The following is a 23,944-nucleotide window of genomic DNA, read 5'->3' as shown; positions in this document are numbered from 1 at the left end:
AACTGCATTGGAAGCCTGAGCATCCTGGTGGGTCAGGGTGAAAACCCGAGCTTGACCCTACTCGAGTGGCGTAACCACATCGACTTCTACCTCTGACCGCCTCCAAATCCACGTCCCCCTTGTCCTCGGCCCTGTTGGTCACTAAACTGACTGCCTGCCATGCTAGAAGCACCCGGATACAACTGACGAGGAACATTTGCAATAGAACCCTGTGACCCCATCTGTGGCTCACTGAACACGGGGCATTCCCTAGCAAAGTGACCTGGTTGGCCACACCTGAAGCATACTCCTGAACCCATCATACAAGGTCCTGAATGTCCTCTTCTACACTGTGCACAAGGTGCCAAGGAGGATCCTGAACTGGACCAATCGCTATACTCGAATCGTGACCACCGCTTTGGATCCGTATCCTGGTCTGAACCCTCGTGGTTTGTGTCTAAAATCACTCTTCTTGTTCCTACTTCTTCCTCTGTAATTACTCTGGCCACCACTATCCGGAGTACCCATGTGGGGAACACCTGATGAACTCTCTGCTCTGTTTTTCTTTGCCCTTTCGCTGTCATCCACAGCATAGCTAATCTCTATTTGTCTGGCTCGATCAACTACCACATCAAAAGACTGATCAGACATCATGACCAGGTTTGCATACCTCCTGTCCAGCCCCTTTAGGAATCTCTTCACTTTCATAGTTTCTGTAGCTACTGCTGTAGGGGCATACCGCTCGATTCGAAATTGCAGAGCATATTCATCTACAGACCTGCCATTCTGTCTTAAGGCCTCAAAGGCCCACTGCTTTTGGTCTCTGAAACTTTCTGGCACAAACCGATTAATGAACAGTTCCACAAACTGAGTCCACGACAAACCCTCCATCCGAGCTGATATGTAGTCATTCATCCATTGTCTAGGCATAGGCCCCATGACATGCTGCATACACTCTATAAGTCTTCTATCACCAATCGCAATTACATTTCTGCACATGCAGAGGAATCTAAAAATCGATATGCGTCGTCTGACACATCATAAGTACCAAGCACTAGCTTCTTAAAATTGATGATCTGTTTGTAAGGTTCCCCTCTTGGTGTGGTGGACTGCTGCTGTTGTGGATGGTGGATCATATACTGCGCCATCATGTTGATGGTTCTCTGTAACCCAGCTAGAGTAGCTGCCATGGGGTCCATGGGACCCTGTGCCATAAACGACTGATCCTGAACTGGTGGCAGCTGCTCTTCTACTTGAGCAGCTCTAGGCCTCCTACCCCGCCTCCTCGGGGCAGGCGCCTCATCCTGTGCTGACACCTCTTCAGGCACATCTGGTTATGGTGCAGTGGCAGCTCTCCTGCTTTTACGCATTTTCCTGAAATTCAGTAGCATTAGCCCACAAAATTCAAAATTGCACATTACATAGCTCTATAGACTCATGTTTACACACAATATATAAAGCAGAAACTAGAAGCAAAGATGACAATGCAAGACGAATGTGGACCCTATTTTCCGCATGTGACTCCTAGTAGACTCTTCCCAATACTTTAGACAATCAATCCCTAAGAATCTGGAGCCTAAGCTCTGATACCACATTTGTCACGACCCAACCTATGGGACCCAAGACTAGGACCTGAGCCAGCCTAAAGCCCCCGAGGCCCGTAGTAAGCCTAACTATTCATTAACCCAACTCTAAGGCCCATTTGGGCCCAATTTCAAGAATTCAATCGGACAGAGTCCGGCCATAAAATGGACCTTTCAACGGGGAGTTTTTAACTCACCCGACCTGTAAACACAATATATATCAATTGGGGAGCTCAGCTCACCCTCCACATACTCATAACAACATAAAATAAATGGGAGCTCTGCTCCCTCATCCAGTCCATCAATATGCATAGAATAATAAGTTTACAGGTCCAAAGTAGCAATTTATATTACAAACCCAATTCACATGAATATTTCTAACACATGCGGAAATTTTAGAAGTTTATAAAATTACACAAACATAAATAGATGACCTGCGAGGGAGAAAAGCAGGTTAACCTTAAAAATATCCTCCTATGGCCTGGAAAAATATTGAATAGGAGTGAGTGTTCGACTCAGAGAGTAAAATATCAATTTTAACCATAATCGCTATAACTATCTAAAACTAATGCATCCTGTAGAGTGAAATGCAACATCAGCAACAAATTCACATCATAACAACAAAAAGGTAATTTGGAGCACTCACACACCCAGTAATATCAATCATAATATATGGGAGCTGATCCCCTATACAGCTCTCTTAAATCCAACCTGGTGCCAGCGAAGAACTCAAGCCGGACTTTCGCTTAATAAACCAAATCGGGGTACCAGCGAAGAACTCAAGTCGTGACTACCCCCGAAGGATCGGGTCCCAGCGAAGATCTCAAGCCGTGACTACTCGTCTTATCCATAGTACACACCACATCACACGCACGTCAACGCACACACACTGCTCCAAATTACCACAACAACATCCATGGCACTTTAACAGTTATGAATGCAACATAAAACGTGCCTAGAGTTTAACTACATAGATACATACATATAAGTGATGCATGAGCATGCTTAAACATATAATAATATTGAAATTACAATTAAAATTAATATTTTACTCACAGACTTGATAGCGATCACTGTGGCGGCTGAGCGGAGGAAGAAGGCTGTCCCGGCTCACCTGACAATTATATTACAATTATTTAATACAATTGACTCAATACAAATCAATAAAAGACCAAATTCGTCATAAGTCGTGCTGAAAATTTGGCAGAGTCTTCCCTATACCTAGGACCTACCCAACCTGCAAAATGGCTCAAAACACACTTCTATATTCACAATCCATATATCTACAACTCAATCACATCACACAGCCCCTCCTGGGCCCATCAAATCAGTCATCCATCACAATATGTAAAATTTCAATTTAGTCCTTATAATTGATCATTTTTGCAAAAACTGCCCAAACAAGCTCTAAAAATTCTAAAACTTTGCCCTGCGGTCCTTAGCAATATTACTAGGCTATTGCAAAAAGAATCATAATTTTCTGAACTACCACGAATATTTTATGGATTTTTAATCCTATTTAAGCACAAGAAAATTATGAAAAAGCAAGGTTCGGGTTTACCTTTGCTGATTCCGACTCCGGGGACGCGCTCGGGACGTCTGAGAATGGTGGGGTAGCCAAAACCTCGATTCAATTCGGAGACTTTTTCCGGTAGCTGGTCTGTCTGGCCGGAAATTCACAGACCTGGATAACTGTCGAATTTCCGCGAATTGAAGATACCTACACGAAGTCCACAACACGGGGGTTAGTACATAAATGTTACGGAATTTTCTAAGTTCATTAAATGCTCGAAAAAACACTGCGAAGTTCCGTGGGACCCACTAAAAAACGATGTCGAAAAAATTTGAAATTTATATCGCCGCGAAGCTCTCGACGAGTGGAGCGCTCTGGTACTCTCGGTTTTCTCATGGGGTTCACGGTTTGCGAGAAATTTAGCCCAAAAATCAAAATGGGCTAAAACTTCCCAGGCAAAAATTGGACAAACCGCTCGATGGATTTCGGTGTTCTTGGTGTCTATGGAAAGCTCTCGACGAGTAGATAGATTTAGACACAAGACCCGGTCCGATTGGTGGCCGGATCGGCCGGGAAGACGAAAAGTCGCGCGCACGTTTTCCGGCCGCCTGGGGCGGGGTGGTGTGGCGTACCGGCGAGCTGGGGTGGCTGGGGAGACGGCGGCGCGGCAAGGGGAGGAGGGAGGAGAGAGAAAACGGGAGAGGAAGAGAGGAGGAGAAACGCGCGCGGGAGAGGAAGAAAAAGGAAGAAGAAGGCCGGTCCGATCCGGTCCGGTTCGATTCGGCCGGTTCGATTCAGAATACAAAATTTTAAATTTTTACTCTGCCTTGGGACCGAAAACGAGGTCCAAAAATTCTGAAAAAATTTCAGAAAACTCAGAAAAATTCGTAGACTCCAAATATATTTTTAGTTTTGCCACGTGGTCTTTAAATTAATTTTTAAAAATCATCAAAGTTTATATTTTTAGAAAATCGAACCCGATTTTTAAAATCCGAAAAATCTCAAATAATTTTATTAAAATTTAAATAAAATTAAAATATCAATATCACTCATAAAATAATAAATTTAAAATTTTTGGGGTGTTACATTATTTCTTAAATTAGCAAAATAATATATCTAATCTTTATTATTATATAACAATTTTATATTAAAATTATTTATATATTAAATTAAAGTTTATAAATTTTTATGAGATAAATTAAAGTTGAGAGATATTTGTGATATATTTATCGAAGTTAAGCAATGATAAGTAAAATTTAACTATAAATTAACTTAAAAATGCTACTTATGAGAATTTTAATCTATATAACACATAAATTTATAGAGAGGGGAACATTGGTTTTGATCAAATTATCCTTCATTGTTTACAGTATTTGCAATTATATTTTTTAATATTTATTTTAATTTTAGAGTTTATATAATTTTAAAATTCTTAGAATTTAAAATTTAATTATCTATATAATTTTAAAAATATAAAATCTTTACTCTCACTTTTATTTAAAATCTACTTAATTAAATTTTTATTATAATATAATTTTAAATAAAATTTTATAAAAATACATTTATGAAAGTTTTTTATTTATATGAATCATTTTTTTTAATGAATTCTAATAAATTTTATCTTATCTTATAATCATTTATATAAATTTATTTTAATACAATTATATTTAAATTTACGTTGAAAAATAAGAAAAGAAATTAATTTTTATTAGTAAAACATATGAATTATTTTATTAACATTTTTAAAATTTTCAATTAATTTAATTTCTTATAAGTTCTTTAAAAAAATTCATATAAAATAAATTTATATTTTTCTTAATTAAAGATATATTTTTTAAAATTTTAATTATTATATTAATATATAAATTAGTTCTAATTAAAATTGAATTTATATATCTTATATAAGTACTACTAGTTAATAAGATATATTATATATATATATATATATATATATATATATAACAAAGGAAAAGAAATTTATATTCGTTGATTATAAAAATATTTAATTAATATGTAATATATATTAAAATTATATAAATTTAAAATTTTTAAATAATATATAATTACGTATAAAGTATAAAAAGAATAAATTATATATATGAGAAAAAAATTTAGATAGATAAATATATATTATTTAAGAAATTAATAATGAATTGAATAGGTTAAGTTTGAGTTTAATTATAAAATTAATAGGATGATTATAATTTACAATATTATTTTTTTATTTTAAAAAGATATATAATTAAAAGTTTAAAAATGTTAATATCTATATATAAAAGAATAATATTTTTTAATTTTTAATATCATAATGTTACCATAACTTAGTAAATAGTAAATATATATAAAATAACTAGAAATCAGATTTTGAATATAAAATTATTATTTAATTTAATAAATTTATATTTAAATATAAACACAATTGATAATTTAATTAAAAAATCACAATTTTCATTGAATATAAGTATTACATCGACTAATGAAATTGTTATTTATTTGAATTTAATAGCTTTCTTTATTGAAATTTGACATTTATTTTTAAAAAATAATTATAAAAAATTTAATTTAAAATATGTTGTAAGTTATTTTACCAAAATATTTTACAGTAAACTAAATAAATTTTAAAATTTTTTTACTATAATCATTTCAATTATTATTCTATTAGCATTGATTTTTTATTTTTTATAGAAAAAGAATATATTAATTATTAATTTATTATTTATAAATAATTTATTAATATTAATATATTTTTTAATTTTACTTTTAAAATTTTTCTCATATCATAAAAAATATAAAATTATGTAAAATATTATATATCAAAAAATTAATAATATCGATACTTATTAATATGGATAAGTACAATTAATTTAATTAAATAAAATTAAAAAATTAAATTAAAAATAATTAGAAATGAAAAAATCAATAATATAAGTAATAATATTAAATTAAATTTATTTTAATATTATATATATAAACTTTTAAATAATATTAAAAAAAAATTAAAATTATCACGTTAATTATATATATTTTATAAAAATTATAAATAATAAAAATTAATTAAATTTGATAAACTCAACACTTATAAACTAATAAAATAATAAATAATTAATCTTATATATTTATAAAACACTTATAATTATAAAATTATAATATAATAATAAAATTTTATTATAAATTATTTTATTTTTAGTAATTTAATCTAAAAATAATAAGTATATATATATATATCATGAAGAAAGAAAAATTATTATATTATAATAATAATAATAATTAATATATTATAATAATATTATACTATATTAAAAAATTAATAAAAAATAATATATAAAAATATTAAATTACAAGAATATATAATAAATATTAAAAGCGTGGGATATTGCTAATACAATTAGCTGAGTCGAGGACTATGGATAAAATTTAACCGGAACGATCAGATAGATATTTCATCAAGGCTATTTGTCTAGTTTGAGCTCACCTGCTCTGTTTCCTTTTTTATACTCTATATATCTCTGCAAGAGATTAAGGAAATCTTTGGCTAGGGTTAGGGTTTTCATTTTTGTTTCTGTTTCTCAATTTCAGAGCTTTAATGGAAGAGATTACAGAGGGAGTGAACAACATTAACTTCACCGGTGATTTGCACAAGAAAAATCGTATTCAAGTCTCCAACACCAAGAAGCCCTTATTCTTCTACGTCAATCTCGCCAAGGTTCTATTTTGGAATTTTGGGTATATATATATATATTCCTTTAGTTGCCTTCTGAGAGAAGAATTTGACCTTCCTCAATCATAACCTAAAACAAAATTGTTAAGTATGTCCTGTTTATTTACCTTTTGCGGGTATCCAATTTTTGCGTTTGCAGAGGTACATGCAGCAGCACAACGAGGTGGAACTGTCTGCACTTGGAATGGGTACATCATTATCATTGCTTATCAGATCTTTTATAGTTCTTGCTATCATTTATAAGCTCCTGTTTAATATTCTTTTTATCGGTGTGTTACTGCTTTAGCTGCATCTGCTTTTAACGGGCATGCTTCAGTTTATTAGTTTGTAAATATTAATTCCCCTGATATAACTGTTTATTGCTCTTAAGTAAGCTTTATGTCCAGTTTGGATATTTGTGGGTAGTATGGGGTGGTTATTGAGGTGATTCTTATATCATACTTTCTCAATATGTTGGCTGTTTGTCGTGTTCCAGGAATTATGGACCCAACATGAATTTGTTTGAAAGCTTGTTTTCCAAGAACATCATTACAAATTGTTTTCTCATGGATTGTTAAGTTGATCTATTTACTCTTTAACTATCCACCTGATTTGCTTTTATCTTTGTGAATATCATGTTCTATCTTTCATTGTTGAAAATAGTGTAGCTGCGCTTTTGACTTGGTTTAATTTGTTTAAATTCTTTTGCTATGGATATGCAGTCTTTATGTGCATGTGTACAGAACAACATATTGTAGGATTTTCACCAACTGTTTTAGTTTACTCTGTCATTTCTGCAGCTATTGCCACCGTTGTCACTGTTGCAGAAATTCTGAAAAACAATGGATTGGCTGTTGAAAAGAGTAAGATTGTTTATCTTTCACTGAATATTCGTGTTTTGATTAAATGGTAAAGTTTTAATTCTTATGTAATTGATTCACCACATAGAGATCATGACTTCAACGGTTGATATGAGAGATGAATCAAGAGGGCGGCCTGTCCAAAAAGCCAAGGTAACTAATAAGTGTATGTTTAACACTTTGGATATCTAGTGTAACTATTTTACCTTGATATTCATGCAGAACAGTATCTTGCTGCACGAAGTCCCTTTAATGTATTCTTATAATATTGGCAATTCTGAACTACACACTATATTATTTCTTATTCCATTTCCCATCTATTATTTAGGGAACTTGGGCTTCTTCATCTGTTGGACCGCTTCATTACTTTGGATTTCTGCTTTTTGAACCTTTGTATTAAATCCTACTTGTTTCAGCTTGAAATAATGCTCTGTGGTGAATTTTTTTGTGGTCAAATTTCATCTAGTGACTATGATGAATTTCTTTTCTGTTTCTTTCTCAGATCGAGATATTGCTGGGGAAGACTGAAAACTTTGATGAATTGATGGCAGCTGCTGCTGAAGAAAGGGACATTGTAGATGGTGAAGAGCAGAGTTGAAAATGGGATGCTCCTTATTATCTGAGGGTCTGTTTTCGATGAATTATTAGCCAATAACACTTTTAATAAGTCAATTTCTTAGATTCTAGGTGCCTGAGGTGATGTGAAAATTTTTTATGCTAGAAGCATAGAAACAAAATATGTCTGCTATCCAAGATTCAATTTTGATGCCAAATATTTTTGGTTTTGATTGATTTTGCTACAAGACAGTGTTGCTTCATACGGGCTCGTGACAAATCACTATTGATCTAACCTTATTTGGCAGCTGTGTGATTTAACTAGGCCTTGAGAATTTATGTCTTTGCTTAGAAGGTTCCACTAATCTTCCTTTTGCTAATCCACTAATTGGTGGGCCACATGCAAAGCTTTGATCTTGATTGTGGTTTCGGATTTGTTTCGTGGGATTGATTGTGTTGTGCACAATGTACCAGTGTCAAATGCAGAATGTTCTAAACCACAATCGCCAGATGATCTCTTTGATTGTCCACCTATGACCAAAAGGAATTTCTAAATGATGAAAAGGAATTCTGTCTTTCACTGTCGAATTGAGGGTAAAATATGTTGAGTTTAGCATTCAAAGACCATTTAAAGAATACAATCAAAGAAGCAGCAGCAGCAGCCTGGGGTATGTATCCTCTTTTAATCCTCTTATATTTTCTCTTCATGCTTATGATCTGCATAGATGTATTTTAGCATCTTATGCTCTGTGCAATTTTACATCAAAATTGAGAATAAAGATCTGTTTCAGGTTCTTATATGCTTCCACCTTTGTCTCTCTCCTTTTTTCTTGAACATTTTTCACCATGTCAGGCAAGCTGATGAATTAGGCAAATTGAGAACAGGGCAACATGGGAGGCTTCATGATCATCCATCCACTTGAACCAAAAAAAAAAGAATTATGGCATAGCCAAAAGGTTCTCTGTAACAGAATGAGACATTCAAGTCCAAAGCTGGTACATTGAACTTTCACATCCTATTCAAAGCCTTTCTATAACAACTCGTCGCCTACCTTCACTTATCACCTGGTCAAGGAAGCACGGTATAAAATACAAATTAGAAGCTTTGAAGAACCTTCAATAGCCATCTGTGTTGTCATAATGGTTTGTAGTTTATATTCTACCAGAAGAACATCATACCGAACAACTTACGCTCTACTTCAAAAAAAAAAAAGGCAGGTCTTTCAGATGCTTAAGAACCAACTCAATCTATCATCTTCAAAGAGATCCTCATCTTAAAACCTAAATAGATTAAAAGCTGAACCCAAAGGATGTAATATCGTAAGCCAGAGACTGTCACCGTCACCATGTCTTGCCTCTGACTCCCTTTTCCTTCCCAAGGATTTGATAAACTCAGACCATGGTTTCTTCACAAGAGACATACTTCATGCAGCTTGGGCCGAAGCCTCTGTACAAATCTGCTAGCCCTTCTTTCTCAACAATGCTTGCACGAGCATGAAGTATGTTCTGGTACTAACTCCCATTGAGAGCCCCAGCCTGTATCTGCTTTCAAGCCACCTCAAGCGGGAAACTGGCTGTACTTGAGATTGCGCCAGCTGCCGATCCAATCAGTAGAGTCATGGCATTTTCAATTTCTTCGTTCTTGAAATCCTTTTTGTAAGGTGTCTTCAGTGTATCATAGGCAAAGTAATTGGCAGCAGCTATATGGGACTACACCTATGAGACTTGGGATGAGACCTCTGTGAAGTTCACTAAGTCCTTCCTCCCCTTTAATCTTCAAGAATGCATCAAAAAGATTCTTGTACACTTCTCTCTGCAATAACATCTGATGGAAGAATGAGCTTATATGGAGGAACAAGATCTGTTCGTGATTCAATAGCCCTTTGCAAGCTATTTGCTTACCTGTACAGTTAGTCGGGTTTTGAGTTTGAGTAACTCGAGGGTACGTGCATAATGAGGGGCTAACTCCGGCAACAGCACCAGCTATTGATGAGCCATATGAACATTAATATCATGATCAAACTTAGCAAAGTGAACAATCACAACAACCAACAATGGAAGAAAGACATATCATTGTATAAGAACATGTAAACAAGCTAGGATTCATAAATACATACCTCAATAGCTTTGCTTGGTGCAACCCGGATGACATTAACAAAATTGCTTCTAGACAAGCCCTTCCAACCGTCGTTTCTCATGATGTTATCAACTCCTCAATTATCGAATGCCCGCTACTCCCCACTAGCAGTCAAGAGTGGAAGTAGAAAATTATTCTTGAAGCGCCAACACAATGATATAATGACAATTGATTGTTGTTAATTAATTCATTTAATTTTATAAAAAGTTTTTAAATATATACAATATTTTTATTTGTTTTCAGTAAATTTTCATTAAAATTATTTTTAAAAAATTAGGGTCAATTTTATATTTTAAATTAATATATATAGAGAGAGTTTTAAAAACTATATAATTTATTTATAAAATATTATTTTTAATATTTTAAATAATATATAAAAATTTAAGATATATGTAAAAATATTTTATATTTAAAATTGGATATCATAGATAAAAGAAAAATACTCTTAATTTGAAATTATCATCTTAATATTTTAATATGCTAAAATAAAATAATTGTAAAATGTTTGGATTATTAAAATTTATTGTTTGAAATTAATTTTTTTCTTTTACAATTATTTTAAATTTTAATAGTGATTATATATATAGACAAAATTACTTATATAAACTTAAAATTGACTAATTAAATAAATAATCCCACTAAATAAAATTTTTAGCTTCAGCATTGAATTAATGTTATATATAAAATTAATTTAAAAATAATTAATTATACTCATTGATTATATATTTTAAAAGAATTAATGTTAAATATTTGAAAAAGTACCTCAATAAAATATAATTATTGAATATATAATATAATTTTTTAAGGATGTCAATGTTATAAAAATTTATTAAATATATGATAAAAAAATAAATATTTCATATTATTTATATTACAATAAAATGACAAAATTATTTAGAGGGACCAATAATTAAAATAAAATAAAATTTTTTGAAAATATATATGCATGCGTAAAGAAACTTTGGAGGGCTGGGGGCATGCCCCACTAGCCCCCCTCCCTCTGCCCCTACCAGCAGTCCGTGATGTAGCACCAGCAATTCCCCTACTGATCAACCTTCTTAGCGCCTGATTTCCAACCTTAACTTTCCATTAAATCCAGCCCCTTCCTTCTCCTTCTTCTTCTTCTTCTTCTTCTTCTTCTTCTTCCCATTCCTTTAACTCCCACTACTAATACCTCACTTATGACTAACTCCGGAGTCATTTCCACTGGTAAAGCTGGTTCAGGCGCTGAAACATATTTCATCTGCATACTAGCAGCTGGGATTATTGTGTTTGTGGCATTTTCTAATGAATTTGGAGAGATCCCAAATCCCATTCCCAGTTAGTTAAACTAGCAAACAAGCCACGGGCATGAAGTATATCGCTCCTAACACTAGTCTCTCGAGTAAACAATTGAAGTTCACCAGAATTACAGAATGTCACACCCTGGTTTCTATGTCGAACAACTTGCAAACTATTTCCATCCGTAGCTACCAAAGCTTCAAACCTTGCTCCCTCATTCTCCTCACAGGCTTTCTCTATATACTCTAAACCATATGTATGCAATGAACAATATAATTTACAATTTGGCGGGAAAAATATTGGTTATAACGCAAATGAGTGTTTAACAAAATGCAATTTTCGGAGATGGGCATTGAGCATGAGCAAACAGGTAAAAAAACGAATCTTAAGAAAAATATGAGATGTACCTGACGCTACCATCAAGAATCAAGAATAAAGGTAATTGAAAATATTCGAGTTAACAGAAGTCAGCAGAGGATTTTAATGGTTCTGATGCTCTGACTCTACCAAGCCTTTCTCTCCTCTGTTCTACAGTGAAGCAGATAAGAGGAGAGAAGAAAATAAAAGAGCGGAAGGTGGCGTAGGCTGGCAGTTTAATATTGCCGTCTTGCTGGCTTTGCTTTTGCGTGGAGAAATTTTAGAATATAATAATAATTTTATTATAGTTATATTACATATATTTTATTATAAAAGTAATTTTTTATAGTAGCATGAAGTATGATATATCATAGCTGTTTTTCTGCAATATCAGAGTGCATAGGTATGAACCCGAAGATAAGCCTAAATCACTTTATATATAACTAATTTTGGAGATCACTCTATGGACAAACAAGGGATCCATTTCCTTGATATATATATATATATATATATCAAGGAAATGGATCCCTTGTTTGTCCATAGAGTGATCTCCAAAATTAGTTCATGGAAGGCAAGAGCCAGTGCCTTGATGTAAAATTTAAACACTGGGAGCCTAATTTTGATGGATAAGGAAGCCTTAGATTAATGATGTTACAAACATTAAAATAGTATCAAAAAGTGAGCAATGGATAATTGAGTTCTAAGGAATATGCAACCCGAATCAAGTAACCATGAGACACTCGGACACTCGAATAAAGGGAACCCGAATCAAGTAACCATGAGATACTCGGACACTCGAATAAAGGGTACTCGCCCATTGTATCCGAGGATACTCGAATCACTTGATCCGAGATATCCGCCGAAACCAGAATTCGTTCATATCAAGACTCTCAAACAGGATGGACTCCTAGTTCTACTCAACTACTAACTCTTAATCTTAACAAGCTTCTACATCAAAGTCATGTGCGTACTAATTGACCAAATTCATTTACAGTCCAGTTCTCATTACTAACTTAGGCATTTGAACGGTGATTAACTAACTCACCTACTGCTATCTTTCTTATCTTGCAGATTCAATATCAAATTCCAACATTCCATAATCCACAGAAGAGGAAAACAGCATCAATTAGGACTCAGGCTGAGCTTCAACTAGGATTAGTTCAGCCCATTTACGTTTTGGTATCTCTGACTACAAGCTAAATCTTTTTGTTTCTCAATATGCAAATGCGAATGGAGGGGGGAAAAAGAGAGGGAGTTAACTTGAGAAACTATAAAACTCTGTCTGCAAAAAAGTAACAATTGATCTTATCATGAAGATCTATCATTCACTATAAATAAACATAGTGTACCTCAGCCAAAACTCTATAACATCAAAATAGTTATTTCTAATTATTAGTTTCATTTTGCCTTCTTTGATAAGCTGGCCTTGCCCCCCTTTACAGGCTTCTTATTGGGTTTGTTCTTTACTTTCATAGGTTTGCTATTTGCTTTTAACTTGCTTGAGGGTGTAGAAGACTTCCCCTGCTGATTCTTTCGACTCTTCTCTTTCTTCACAGTGTACTTTGAAACAGCCTAATTTCCAGACACGACAGTTCAAATGAGATATTCTTTTCTCGCCAAAAGCCTACAGCAATGCTAAAAGTTAACCACCAAATGCTTTAGGCATACCTTATCAACGTTAAGTATCTCATGGGAGTGCTGTGAGAATATTTTGCTCAGAACTTTGTCAGTTTGCTCCTTCTCCTGTCTGCCTATCCCTGCACCTTCCACAACTGGCAGAAACTGAATAGAGACAAAGGGGTCAGAGTTATTGGAACTTCCAGTGTAGATCTAAGAGAATAACTGAATGTGTTGGCGTTGCCACAGATAAGTTCAAACCTTGCGATGTTTTCCTTGCTTTTTAACAGGCTTTTCTCCTGGCAACTTCTTGTCGAACTTCCCACCACTGGCAGTTGCAGTTGCAGCTAGTCCAGCTACATTTCCTAGTTCATCTTTGGTAACCATCTTTGGTGCAGCCGGGGTTCCGGTTATGGGCAAAGCTGTGGCAGCTAGCTGAATGTGGCTGCAGAAAAGAGTTTATTTAGCAAATTTTTTATGTAAATGTAATGAACTATCAAGTGTGTCAATGGCTGAAATGAGTCCTCTTTGGTTGCTTTTTTCCTTTCAGTTTAAGTGAATACTGGATAATGACACATGAGAGTAAATGGGGAAACTCAAAAGAATGGCTAAAAATTGTGGTATGACGAAGATAATAAATGCCAGAACAAGCAAGAAAAATAAGAAATGATCACCCCATCTGTAAGCTAACACACTAAAGAAATACTATAAGAGATAGCTTAACATTTTAAATTACGATTTTTTTCCACTACCTACTATTTAATTATTCCTGTAAAAAAAGAGTTGAAAGCAATCAAACATGCTTATTGGAGCTGGAGTGACAGTAATTATAATTTTCAGCAATCCATCATGCTATCAAGCTCCATCTATGAGAAGAGAATATTACAAGGCTAAATAATGAACGGGTTGATTTATAAGTCCTAGACAGTTATAAATCAAAAGAAACAAGAGATTTGCTCTCACAGAGGGATTAGTTTCGTTGCTCATGGAAACATTAAGTTGGGAGCAAGGAAATACATGCTAAATGTGAGAATAAAATGATTAAAGGGGAAAACCTTGGCAAAGCACCAGCTTTTGCAGCTTGTTTCAAGTTCTGCAACCGATTCTTCTCTTGTTTTACTACTCTTTTCTTCTTCTCTGCTTTTCTCTTGGCAAATGGATCCTCCCCTGGCTCTGCAGAAAATGCAACCACTCATGTGTACGACATATCTAAAGGCTTACACATTTCTGAACAAAAGCCTAACATTTTGCACTACAATTAGCGGTCAAAAAGATTCCAAATAAGTTCTAGATTTCTCCCCCCCACCCCTAAAAAGAAAAATGATATTAAAAGCAACATTCACAATTAGGTTTTCCCTGATATGACAATAGAGTTCCCTGGAGCATTACCATCAGTCATCTTGGCCTCAATGATGGGAATATCTTCATCGTCATTAACACGATCATATCCATAACGACGTTTCCAAGCGCCAGTTTGTTCATCCCACAACACCTTGTCTTTCTTTCGTTTCTTTATACCTACAAGAAACATCAACTAGATATAATCAACCACACAAGCTTTGAACGAGAGAAATCAAGATTCAGCCAAAACTTTTAATTGACCAGATCGATAATCTCACAAGTCATAATACTTAAATCCAAAAATCTCAATTAAATATACAACTTATAAGAATAAACTCCTGATCTATTTTTTATTTCAGGTAGCAGATAATAGTTAAGATAAACTACCTTTCGCTTTGGCAAACAATTCCCATTTTGTAGGAGGTTTGGGCTTTGGCAACTGAAAATAGAACACAATAAGCTAATGAGTTATCATGCTAAAAAAAAGAAAAGGAAGAAGAAATTAAGAAATTTCTCAAGCACCTCACTTATATAATTGAGAAAAATGCTGAGGTAAACAAATAAAAATACATTATTTAATATGAGAATTCAACAACAGCACTCAGCACATCAACTTAAAAGAACTGAAAAGGAAAAAAAGGGGGTGTGGAGGGAAGAATACAAAGGAAGAAAAAAGAAAACCAAGTATTCTGCATGGCACTATGTTCTCCACTAGTTCATTTTCCTTCATCTTGGGATTAGGCATAAATAGCCTTGTTTCTTACAGATTTTCACAATGTTTTCCCTGAACTTTTAGTTTTAATAACTGAGTACCTCATCTCTTCTATTAAATTTGTTAGCAAAATTATTACTTGGAGTCCCACAATACCAATTGTAATCATTTCTCTCCCATAAAATGGCTTTTGTGGATTGACTTGGGATGCAAAAAATCAATTAAACTAAAATTAGGAACTGAAATTCTTCCCATTTATGATAGGAGGACCCATTGAAGCTTCCTTTCATAAAAAAAAGAGAAATGACAGTTAACAGTTATTGTGGGTTGTGGGTTTAGTCATAATTTTTTGTCCACACCACAAACAAATTTACGGGGATAAAAGATAGGTTTTAGTTGCAGCATTTTATTTATTTTTTTTTTTAGGGGTGGGGGCGCCTTTTGCAAAGTTCAGAGGTACTTTAATATTTTATCTTGTCACTTCCAATCTAACAGCATTAAGCAAATACATTTGATTCTCTCAAGAAACTTACAAACTAATTAGTTAAGGACCCAAAGAACAGCAATAATAATTAGTTCAGAACCCAATGAAACTAACCACAATTTGAATGAAAATCAAACAAAACTCGTTCCTCAGAGCTGATCATGCTTAACTAGGAAAAGTCCAACTAAAGAATCACATCCAAGAATGTTATTGAAACCGATACATACATTAAGCCAGAAATTGGTGACCATGCCCTTGCATCAAACAGACTTCTCCTGCCAATACTTCTAAAAGAGGCTATTATGCATGTAGTTAATAGTTTTTCCACAGTATATAAGCAATGTTTATTCAGAATGAAATGTCAAGCACTAAGGAAGAAAATCTCAAGTCTTATAACCAAAACTAAAGAGAAAACAAGTTTTTTGTTTTTCTTCTCCCTTTTCTCTCTCAATACCAACTCCTTCCCTCCCCCCCCCCCCCCCCCCCCTCTCTCCCTTCCCTAGCTGTGTCTTTTACTTATTTTTCTTTAGTTTTATATTCCAGGTAAGAAGTACAGTACTTAAAATAGAAGGAACAGCTTACATGCTTCTCTCTGGGCAATTTCGTTGTTGGGGAAGGCAACTTGACAAGTGGACCATCTACATCTTCAGTTGAAGGTAAGTTGAAAAGACTGACTACAATAGCTTGAACCAGATCAGTGCCCTTTCTAACACATTCCTCCACCAAGTCCTCCCTACGTAAATTTAAAAAGGGCCCAACAAAACACAAGTCACAACATGCTCTCCTCAAACTGAAAGCTCAACCTGTTATAGTTACAAGAATATTCTAAAAAACAAACATGTAACTCATGACAGATACATGGTATCATTAACTAATTGGTGTTTCTCATCCTTCTATTAGAACGTCGCTCAAGAGGTAAATTACTACTAGTCTAGCACAATTACATACCTTATTATGCATTCTGATTTTAAAGCAACAAGCAGATAGCAAGATTTGCAAATAGTTCATTTGAAATTCATTAACTCACTACTCAATGAATAACATTCGAAACCTAAACTAAATAGTTGAATTAGAGAAACTTGTCTAATTCTCTAGCAAATGCTGGTACATGCCTAAATTCACCCAAACCAGCACAACATCCATTGCCAATCAATAATAAGAAAATTTGCAATCTTTGATTTTGACCCACCAAATTATTCACATTCCGGAAGAATAATTTTCCCCAGAAAACAATTACATCCAGTAACCAACAACGCTCAAATACAATCAAACATTATGAATACTAATTGCTACAAGAATCAAATGTGCAACCACCTTAACAGTAAACCCAGAACGCATTTAATTATAACAATGCAAGAAGACCAAACAACCAAGAGATACAGGTAAGAGAGTACGAAAAGTAAGAAGAAGAAGAAGAAGAAGAAGAAGAAGAACCTGGAAGAAGGGACAGAGGGGAAGTGGTGATGAGGGTCAAAAGACATCAGATGGCCAAGGTCGACCTCGTATTGCTGCTGTTCAGTATCCATGGGAGATCGCTACTTTACTATGTTAGAACAAGTGTGTGGGCGTCTCCTTCAGCTCAGCTGCCCAATACCCTAACTAGAAAGGTGGAACCGTGGAAGAAAAAGAAAAGCAGCAAGGGTTTATTCAGACAAACAAGTAACTGGGTGTTCCACTCCGAGAGATTGATGGGCCTCTTCCTCTGGGCCCAGGTAGAATCCGGTTGTCTGCTCGTGCCAACTCTGGCTGCGGACCGATTCGGTACCGAAATCAAAAGTGTTCAAATCCAAATTAAAATCATATTGGCCAAAATTGATACTGAGCTAAACTGAAATGGGATCAAAACCAGTCGGTTCATTTCAGGCCAAATCTGATATTGTTTTTCTTTTTATAAATTAAAAAATTTTAAATCATTAAAGTTGATCAAAATTGGAAATGAAATCATATAAGAATTGGAATTAAACCGAAATTAAAAATAACCCTTAAAAGCTGATTCCAATATCTCAAAACCTTAAATCAAAACCATCAATTCAGTTCCAAAATCAAACCGAAACCTGCCCTTGCCCAGCCTTGACTGATGCTCTACCACTTGTTGATTTTAGCCTTTAAAATTTTATTTTCTAAAGTGAGCCATTTAAAAAAAAAATAATACAATAATAAACAAATCAAATTTTTTAGGGTTAAAAAAATATAATATTAAGATTTCGTTTATTTTGTACAAAATATTTTCTGAAATATATTTTTTTGTATGATTTAGTATTTGAGATATTAAAAAATAAATCAATAAAGTTCTCCTAGTCAAAAATAAAATTAAATTATTTTTAAATAAAATATTTAAAAAAAAAATAAATCATTTTATAAATTTTAATAATCTTATTAAAATATAAAAATATTTATATATGCATAACATAAAACACATATCGTTAATTTAATACTATAACTAAATAATAAAAAAATTTTTCATAAAAAATATTTTCTTAAAAAATAATTTATATAAAAAATATTTTTTATATAAAAATTATTTTCTATAAAATAAAACGGAAGTTAACTCTAACAAGTTTATATAATTATATTATTAATATTATGTTTAATATTTATATTTTTCACTTATAATTTATTTTTAATAAATAAATTTAATAAATTAAAATAAATAATAAAAAAATTTTATGCAGAAACTCGTTTCGCCTTGTTTTGCTCAATAGTTGAATTTTTACCAATATAAAGGTCCGATTCACAATTTTTCCGGTTAGATCAACCAAGCAAGACCGAGTTTCAAAACCATATTTCAAACTACAAATTATGCTTCTGCTTCAACGTCACTGTGTGAAAGACTAAAAGTAGTAATCTAATATTTCATTAAATTATTAAACTAAAAAATAAATATTTAATATTATTTTATATTTTAAATTTCATTTTAAAATTTATATTTCAAATAAAAATTTAAAATTTTAATGTAATATAATTTTATTTGAGTAAAGATATTTCGAGAGTAGAGATTTAAAACAGAATCTATAAATAATAAATTTAAATATTTTATAATTTAAATTCATATATAAAAATTGAATTTTTTAAAAAATAATATTGAGGTCATTTAAGGTCAACATTAAATTTAATAATTTACCGTGTAGCAAGTGAATTTATGAAAAATTGGCAACCAATATTATTTTTCTTCATTTAATCTAACTATATATTCATATTTTAATTAGGCCAACAATTATTTTTTTTAAAATATATTAATTATTATTTTATTATTGAACAAATTATTATTAATTTATTCAATAACGATTATTTAATTTATTAAAAACAAATTAATTATTGAATTTCCTTCCAACATATATACATATATTAGTAGATGAATTCTATGGCTATTTTATTTTGAAATAAATAGTTTTCTTTTGTTTTATTTTATTTAATATATATAATTTAAAAAATTTATTAACTTTTGAAGCACGTGAATCAAATATTTTATAACACATAATTATTTCATTTGTATATAACAATTAAATATTAATTACTTAAATTAAAATACTTATTATATATTTAAAATTATTAAAATTAAAATATTAACATTAATTTCATTGAATTATAAATAAAAATATTTATTAATTTGGAAATTTTATATTTAATTAAATTATATTTTATGAAAAATAATGTCAGATTTAATCAAATGATTATGAATTAGCATATGATATTAATTTAATTATTAGCTTAAATATAATAAAATAAAAATATATTATAATAAAAAATGTGTGAATTACCAATAAGTAATTTTGAGGTTTAAGGGGAAAAACATTAATAAACTGACTATTAAAGAAGTTGGTTTTCCAATAGCTCAAATATTGATATCATATTGGATTTAGGTCATATATTTTAATGAAAATATAAATTAAATAATAATATTAAAAATAAAATTATCATGAAAAATAAATAAATTAAACAAATTATTATGAAAATAAATTATATTATCTATAAAGGTCATCTTTTACAAGAATGCTACATTTACTATGCGGTATCTAATATTTTATTTTAATGAACATTGTATGTATTTTTGTTTAGGAATTATTATTAAATAATAAAAAATAAAATATCATTAATTTCATTAATAATTTTATAATTCAATAAATGTATTTTATCAGTTTATTAGTTCGCTCCTCATTCTTGTGTGTATATATTTGTAGAAGCATAATAATATTTATTTAGTAAAATAATTAGTTCATATAAAATTATATTTAATTAATAAAAGTTGATATATCATAAAAATATATAAAATTATAATTTTATAAAATAAAAATTTTAAATTAATGATAAATTAAATTATTTATATGTAGTAAAATACAAATAACACTATTTATTAATATTAATTTAAAACAATACCTTGTTATATTAATTTTATAAAAATTATTATATATATTAATTAATTTTTTCATATATTTTCTAAATATTAATATTTTATTTTATAAAAAAATTTTAATTATTTTTATAAAACAAAATAACTCTATAATCCTGCGTATTGGTAACTCACTGGGACTAGAACTCTACCGATATTGGTCGCTCAGTTTCCTTTTCCTTGTCAGTTTCTTCTCTCCCCAAATCCCTTAAATCATGAAACCCTAATTCAGCAATTAACGACCCTTTAAATATCCATTATCCTTTGCTTTCCCATTCAGATTCATCCGTAAGTTCAAATCCTTCTTAATTTTCTTTCTCTTTTACTCGACTTTTATCTCGCCAAAAATCCAATTAATTTTGTATATTTTCTTCATTGTTCCCAATATCACAACTGCATTTTAATAGATTAAGTTTTTTGGTTAGGGTTTGTTTTAATTTTATATTTTGTAAGGTTATTGATTTTACAAGCAAATGGATGGGAACACAACCAATGAATCTAAAGTTCGCCAGAGGGTTCCCTCAACTGGGTCGTATTCATCTGCCTCTGCCAGTGCCTCATCGTCCTCAGCCACGTATACAGAAGAGCAAATCACTATCGTGAGGCAAATCAAGAGGAAGAAAGATTATTATGATATTTTGGGATTGGAGAAAACTTGCTCAGTTGAAGATGTTCGAAAAGCATATAGGAAATTATCCCTTAAAGTCCATCCTGATAAGAACAAGGCGCCCGGAGCTGAAGAAGCTTTTAAAGCTGTCTCCAAGGCATTCCAGTGTCTTAGCAATGAAGAAAGCCGGAAGAAGTATGATCTGATCGGGAGTGACGAGCCTGTTTATGAGAGACGCGCTCCATGGCCTCATGGATGGCAGGGAGAATACAATGGGTATTATGATTATTTTGATCCGGACGAGATTTTCAGGCAATTCTTCTTTGGAGGAATGCCGCCTGCAAGTACCCAATTCAGAACTGCTGATAATGCATTTGGCTTTATCATGCATGCATTGATTCACCTGCTGCCTGTTCTCGTCATCTTGCTTGTGAACTTTTTGCCGTCTTCAGAGCCACTGTATTCGCTCTCCATGTCACATCCTTATGAGTACAAAGGGGTTAATTTTTTTACCCTGTATGCAACTTTTATGGTATTTATTTTGATTTTACAACTTCTATGGTATATATTTTGATTTTTTTCATATTTAATCTGAGCAATATTATATTTATAATGTATAAGTTATATTATAAATAATAAATTATATAATTTATGTGAGATATTATCTATTTTATGAGTTTTTTAAATGGTATTGATTGATACAAGCATTTGACGTTACATTCAAATAGTATTATATATATAATTATATTTTGACTTGTTTAATAAAAAATAAATACTTTTTAAATTTTACTTTTTTTAAAATAGTTCAACTATAAAAACACTATGATAAAAATAAAAATGAAAAATAATTCAATATATGGAGGTAAAAATTGCATAGTTATTACATTCTTAAAAAAATAAAATAAAATTTCTATATGCTATAAGTTTTATGTTTAGATATTTTTAATTTTATCTAAATTTTTTAATTATATCATTTAATATTATAAAAATAATATTAATTTTATGACTTAAATTTATCATAACTGAAATGAAGTATTAGTATTTATTAATTATTACAATAAAGTTATTTTTAAAATTTTATTAATAAAAAATGATTTTTAAAAATAAGAAAATTAAAATTGTTTTATGATTATTTTATTTTTTTATTATATTAGACTTTATTAATTCATTTAATGATAATCGTTATTAAAATAAAATTTATTTTATCTATATAATATATAAATATATGGAGGAGAGAAACATTGAGTTTTGCTAAAATGCTTTTAATAATTTAATATTACTAAAATAAAAGATTAAATTTAATTGATTATTATAATTTTTTATTAATATTTTTTAACAATTCTAATTCTAATGCGACCATTATTTTAAATTTTAATAAATATATATATAATTATAATTCAAAATTTATGAGTTTAAATTTTATTTACGATATGTCATATTCTTTTTTTTAATAAAAAATTATTTAATAAATTAATATTTTATTAAAATTCTTTTTTAACAAACTTTGATTAATATTTTTTTATAATGTTAATTATTAAAAAATTAATTGATTATTCTAATAATTATTATTTATTTATTTATTATTTAATATTAACTGTTTATAATAATTATTATTATATTTATTTTCTCAAATTAATTTGTGATTGAAATTATATCAGAAAATTATTAACGGTAAAATATTCATATATAAAATTATAATTCTATAATTATAATTATAGTTATAATTTTAATTTTAAGATAACTATAATTTAAATTTTAAAGTTAAAATTTTGAATTTTTTTAGCTAAAAATTGTTTAAATAAAAAAATAGTATAAATAAAATTGTGATAGAAATTTTAAAATATTATTTAAAATTTTTAAAGAAATAATATTGACCAAATGTATATTTTCATTTTTTTAATAATAATAATAATAATTTTTTTTAAGGATCTCTGCATTAATGTTTTATAATTAATTAATTAATTAATAATAATTAATTCAAAAATTAAATAATTTCATCTTTAATTATAATAAAATATAAACAAAGTAAAAAATTTGAACCCGCAGTCTCATTTCAATATGGTTTGGAAATATATTATTTGTTATATAAGTTTTATAATTAAAATTGTAAAATTTAAATTTGTGTTTAAGTATGAATATAGTAGTTAAATTAAATACATAATATAAATAACTAGCATAATACCATGGCATGCATGGGTAATTTATAATTTTTAATTATATTTTAAATAAGATAAATTATTATTATTAAATTAATTTTAAATTAAAATTCCTCTTTTATTTAATTTATTTTGAATAAATTTTTACTTATTATAATAATAGACTTTTAATTGATTCATGATATAATTAATTAAAATATTTATTTAATTCTTTTTATACATATATTAATAGAAGTTTCTATAATTATTTCATTTAAAATGTAATAAAAATATTTTATTTAAAAAATAATTTGAATTATATATATATAAAGCAAATAGGTTTTCTCTTGTTATTATCACTTGGCATTTTAAATTTTAGTGTTGTAACGTTGCATTATAAAATAAGAAAATTTTCTCTTATTACTGCCATATGACAGTCTAAATTTTAGTGCTATTATGTGACATTTACCATATATAAATTATTATATTTAATAATTATAATAATTAATATAAGTAATTATTACCATTACTATTACCATTAAATATTTTTACTACTATTATTGTTATCAAATTTTTATGGCTAACTAATTAAAAATATTAGATATATTTCAATAATTTTATAAATTTATCATTTAATGATTTTTAAATTTTTAATTATTTTATTAATTATAAAAATTTTAAAATTATATATCTTAAAAT

At 30.2% G+C, this 23,944-nt stretch overlaps 4 protein-coding genes across 5 annotated transcripts; 2 read left to right on the top strand and 2 right to left on the bottom strand.

Annotated features, from left to right (window-relative positions):
* Window positions 1-6,469: 6,469 nt before the first annotated feature.
* On the top strand, window positions 6,470-8,435 carry LOC110642926 (uncharacterized protein At2g34160). The gene is made up of 5 exons (XM_021795121.2): window positions 6,470-6,778; window positions 6,933-6,981; window positions 7,573-7,635; window positions 7,721-7,785; window positions 8,135-8,435. Exons 1-5 carry the CDS (start codon window positions 6,659-6,661, stop codon window positions 8,228-8,230), a joined length of 393 nt encoding a protein of 130 aa, XP_021650813.1. The 5' UTR covers window positions 6,470-6,658; the 3' UTR covers window positions 8,231-8,435.
* A 681-nt stretch (window positions 8,436-9,116) lies between these two features.
* On the bottom strand, window positions 9,117-12,343 carry LOC110652895 (adenine nucleotide transporter BT1, chloroplastic/mitochondrial-like). 2 transcript variants are annotated; one of them, XM_058132153.1, is made up of 4 exons: window positions 12,013-12,343; window positions 10,305-10,428; window positions 10,090-10,170; window positions 9,117-10,012 (listed from the first exon to the last, which is right to left on the bottom strand). In XM_058132153.1, exons 2-4 carry the CDS (start codon window positions 10,383-10,385, stop codon window positions 9,863-9,865), a joined length of 312 nt encoding a protein of 103 aa, XP_057988136.1. In that variant the 5' UTR covers window positions 10,386-10,428; window positions 12,013-12,343; the 3' UTR covers window positions 9,117-9,862. The 2 variants fall into 2 exon arrangements, with proteins under 2 accessions (XP_057988136.1, XP_057988137.1); XM_058132154.1 differs by having other exon boundaries at window positions 9,117-10,000.
* Window positions 12,344-13,217: 874 nt separating this feature from the next.
* Window positions 13,218-17,758, bottom strand: LOC110642923 (ribosome biogenesis regulatory protein homolog). The gene is made up of 8 exons (XM_021795119.2): window positions 17,551-17,758; window positions 16,699-16,849; window positions 15,308-15,359; window positions 14,969-15,097; window positions 14,635-14,752; window positions 13,841-14,024; window positions 13,631-13,744; window positions 13,218-13,534 (listed from the first exon to the last, which is right to left on the bottom strand). Exons 1-8 carry the CDS (start codon window positions 17,640-17,642, stop codon window positions 13,361-13,363), a joined length of 1,014 nt encoding a protein of 337 aa, XP_021650811.2. The 5' UTR covers window positions 17,643-17,758; the 3' UTR covers window positions 13,218-13,360.
* A 2,903-nt stretch (window positions 17,759-20,661) lies between these two features.
* LOC110642919 (chaperone protein dnaJ 49-like) lies at window positions 20,662-21,704 on the top strand. The gene has a single exon (XM_021795114.2). It carries the CDS (start codon window positions 20,977-20,979, stop codon window positions 21,682-21,684), a length of 708 nt encoding a protein of 235 aa, XP_021650806.2. The 5' UTR covers window positions 20,662-20,976; the 3' UTR covers window positions 21,685-21,704.
* Window positions 21,705-23,944: the final 2,240 nt, after the last annotated feature.

This window comes from Hevea brasiliensis, chromosome 13, assembly GCF_030052815.1.
Source record: "Hevea brasiliensis isolate MT/VB/25A 57/8 chromosome 13, ASM3005281v1, whole genome shotgun sequence".
Lineage (NCBI taxonomy): Eukaryota > Viridiplantae > Streptophyta > Magnoliopsida > Malpighiales > Euphorbiaceae > Hevea > Hevea brasiliensis.
Note: the sequence above shows the minus strand (reverse complement) of the source record. Positions and strands in the feature narration are given on the sequence as shown.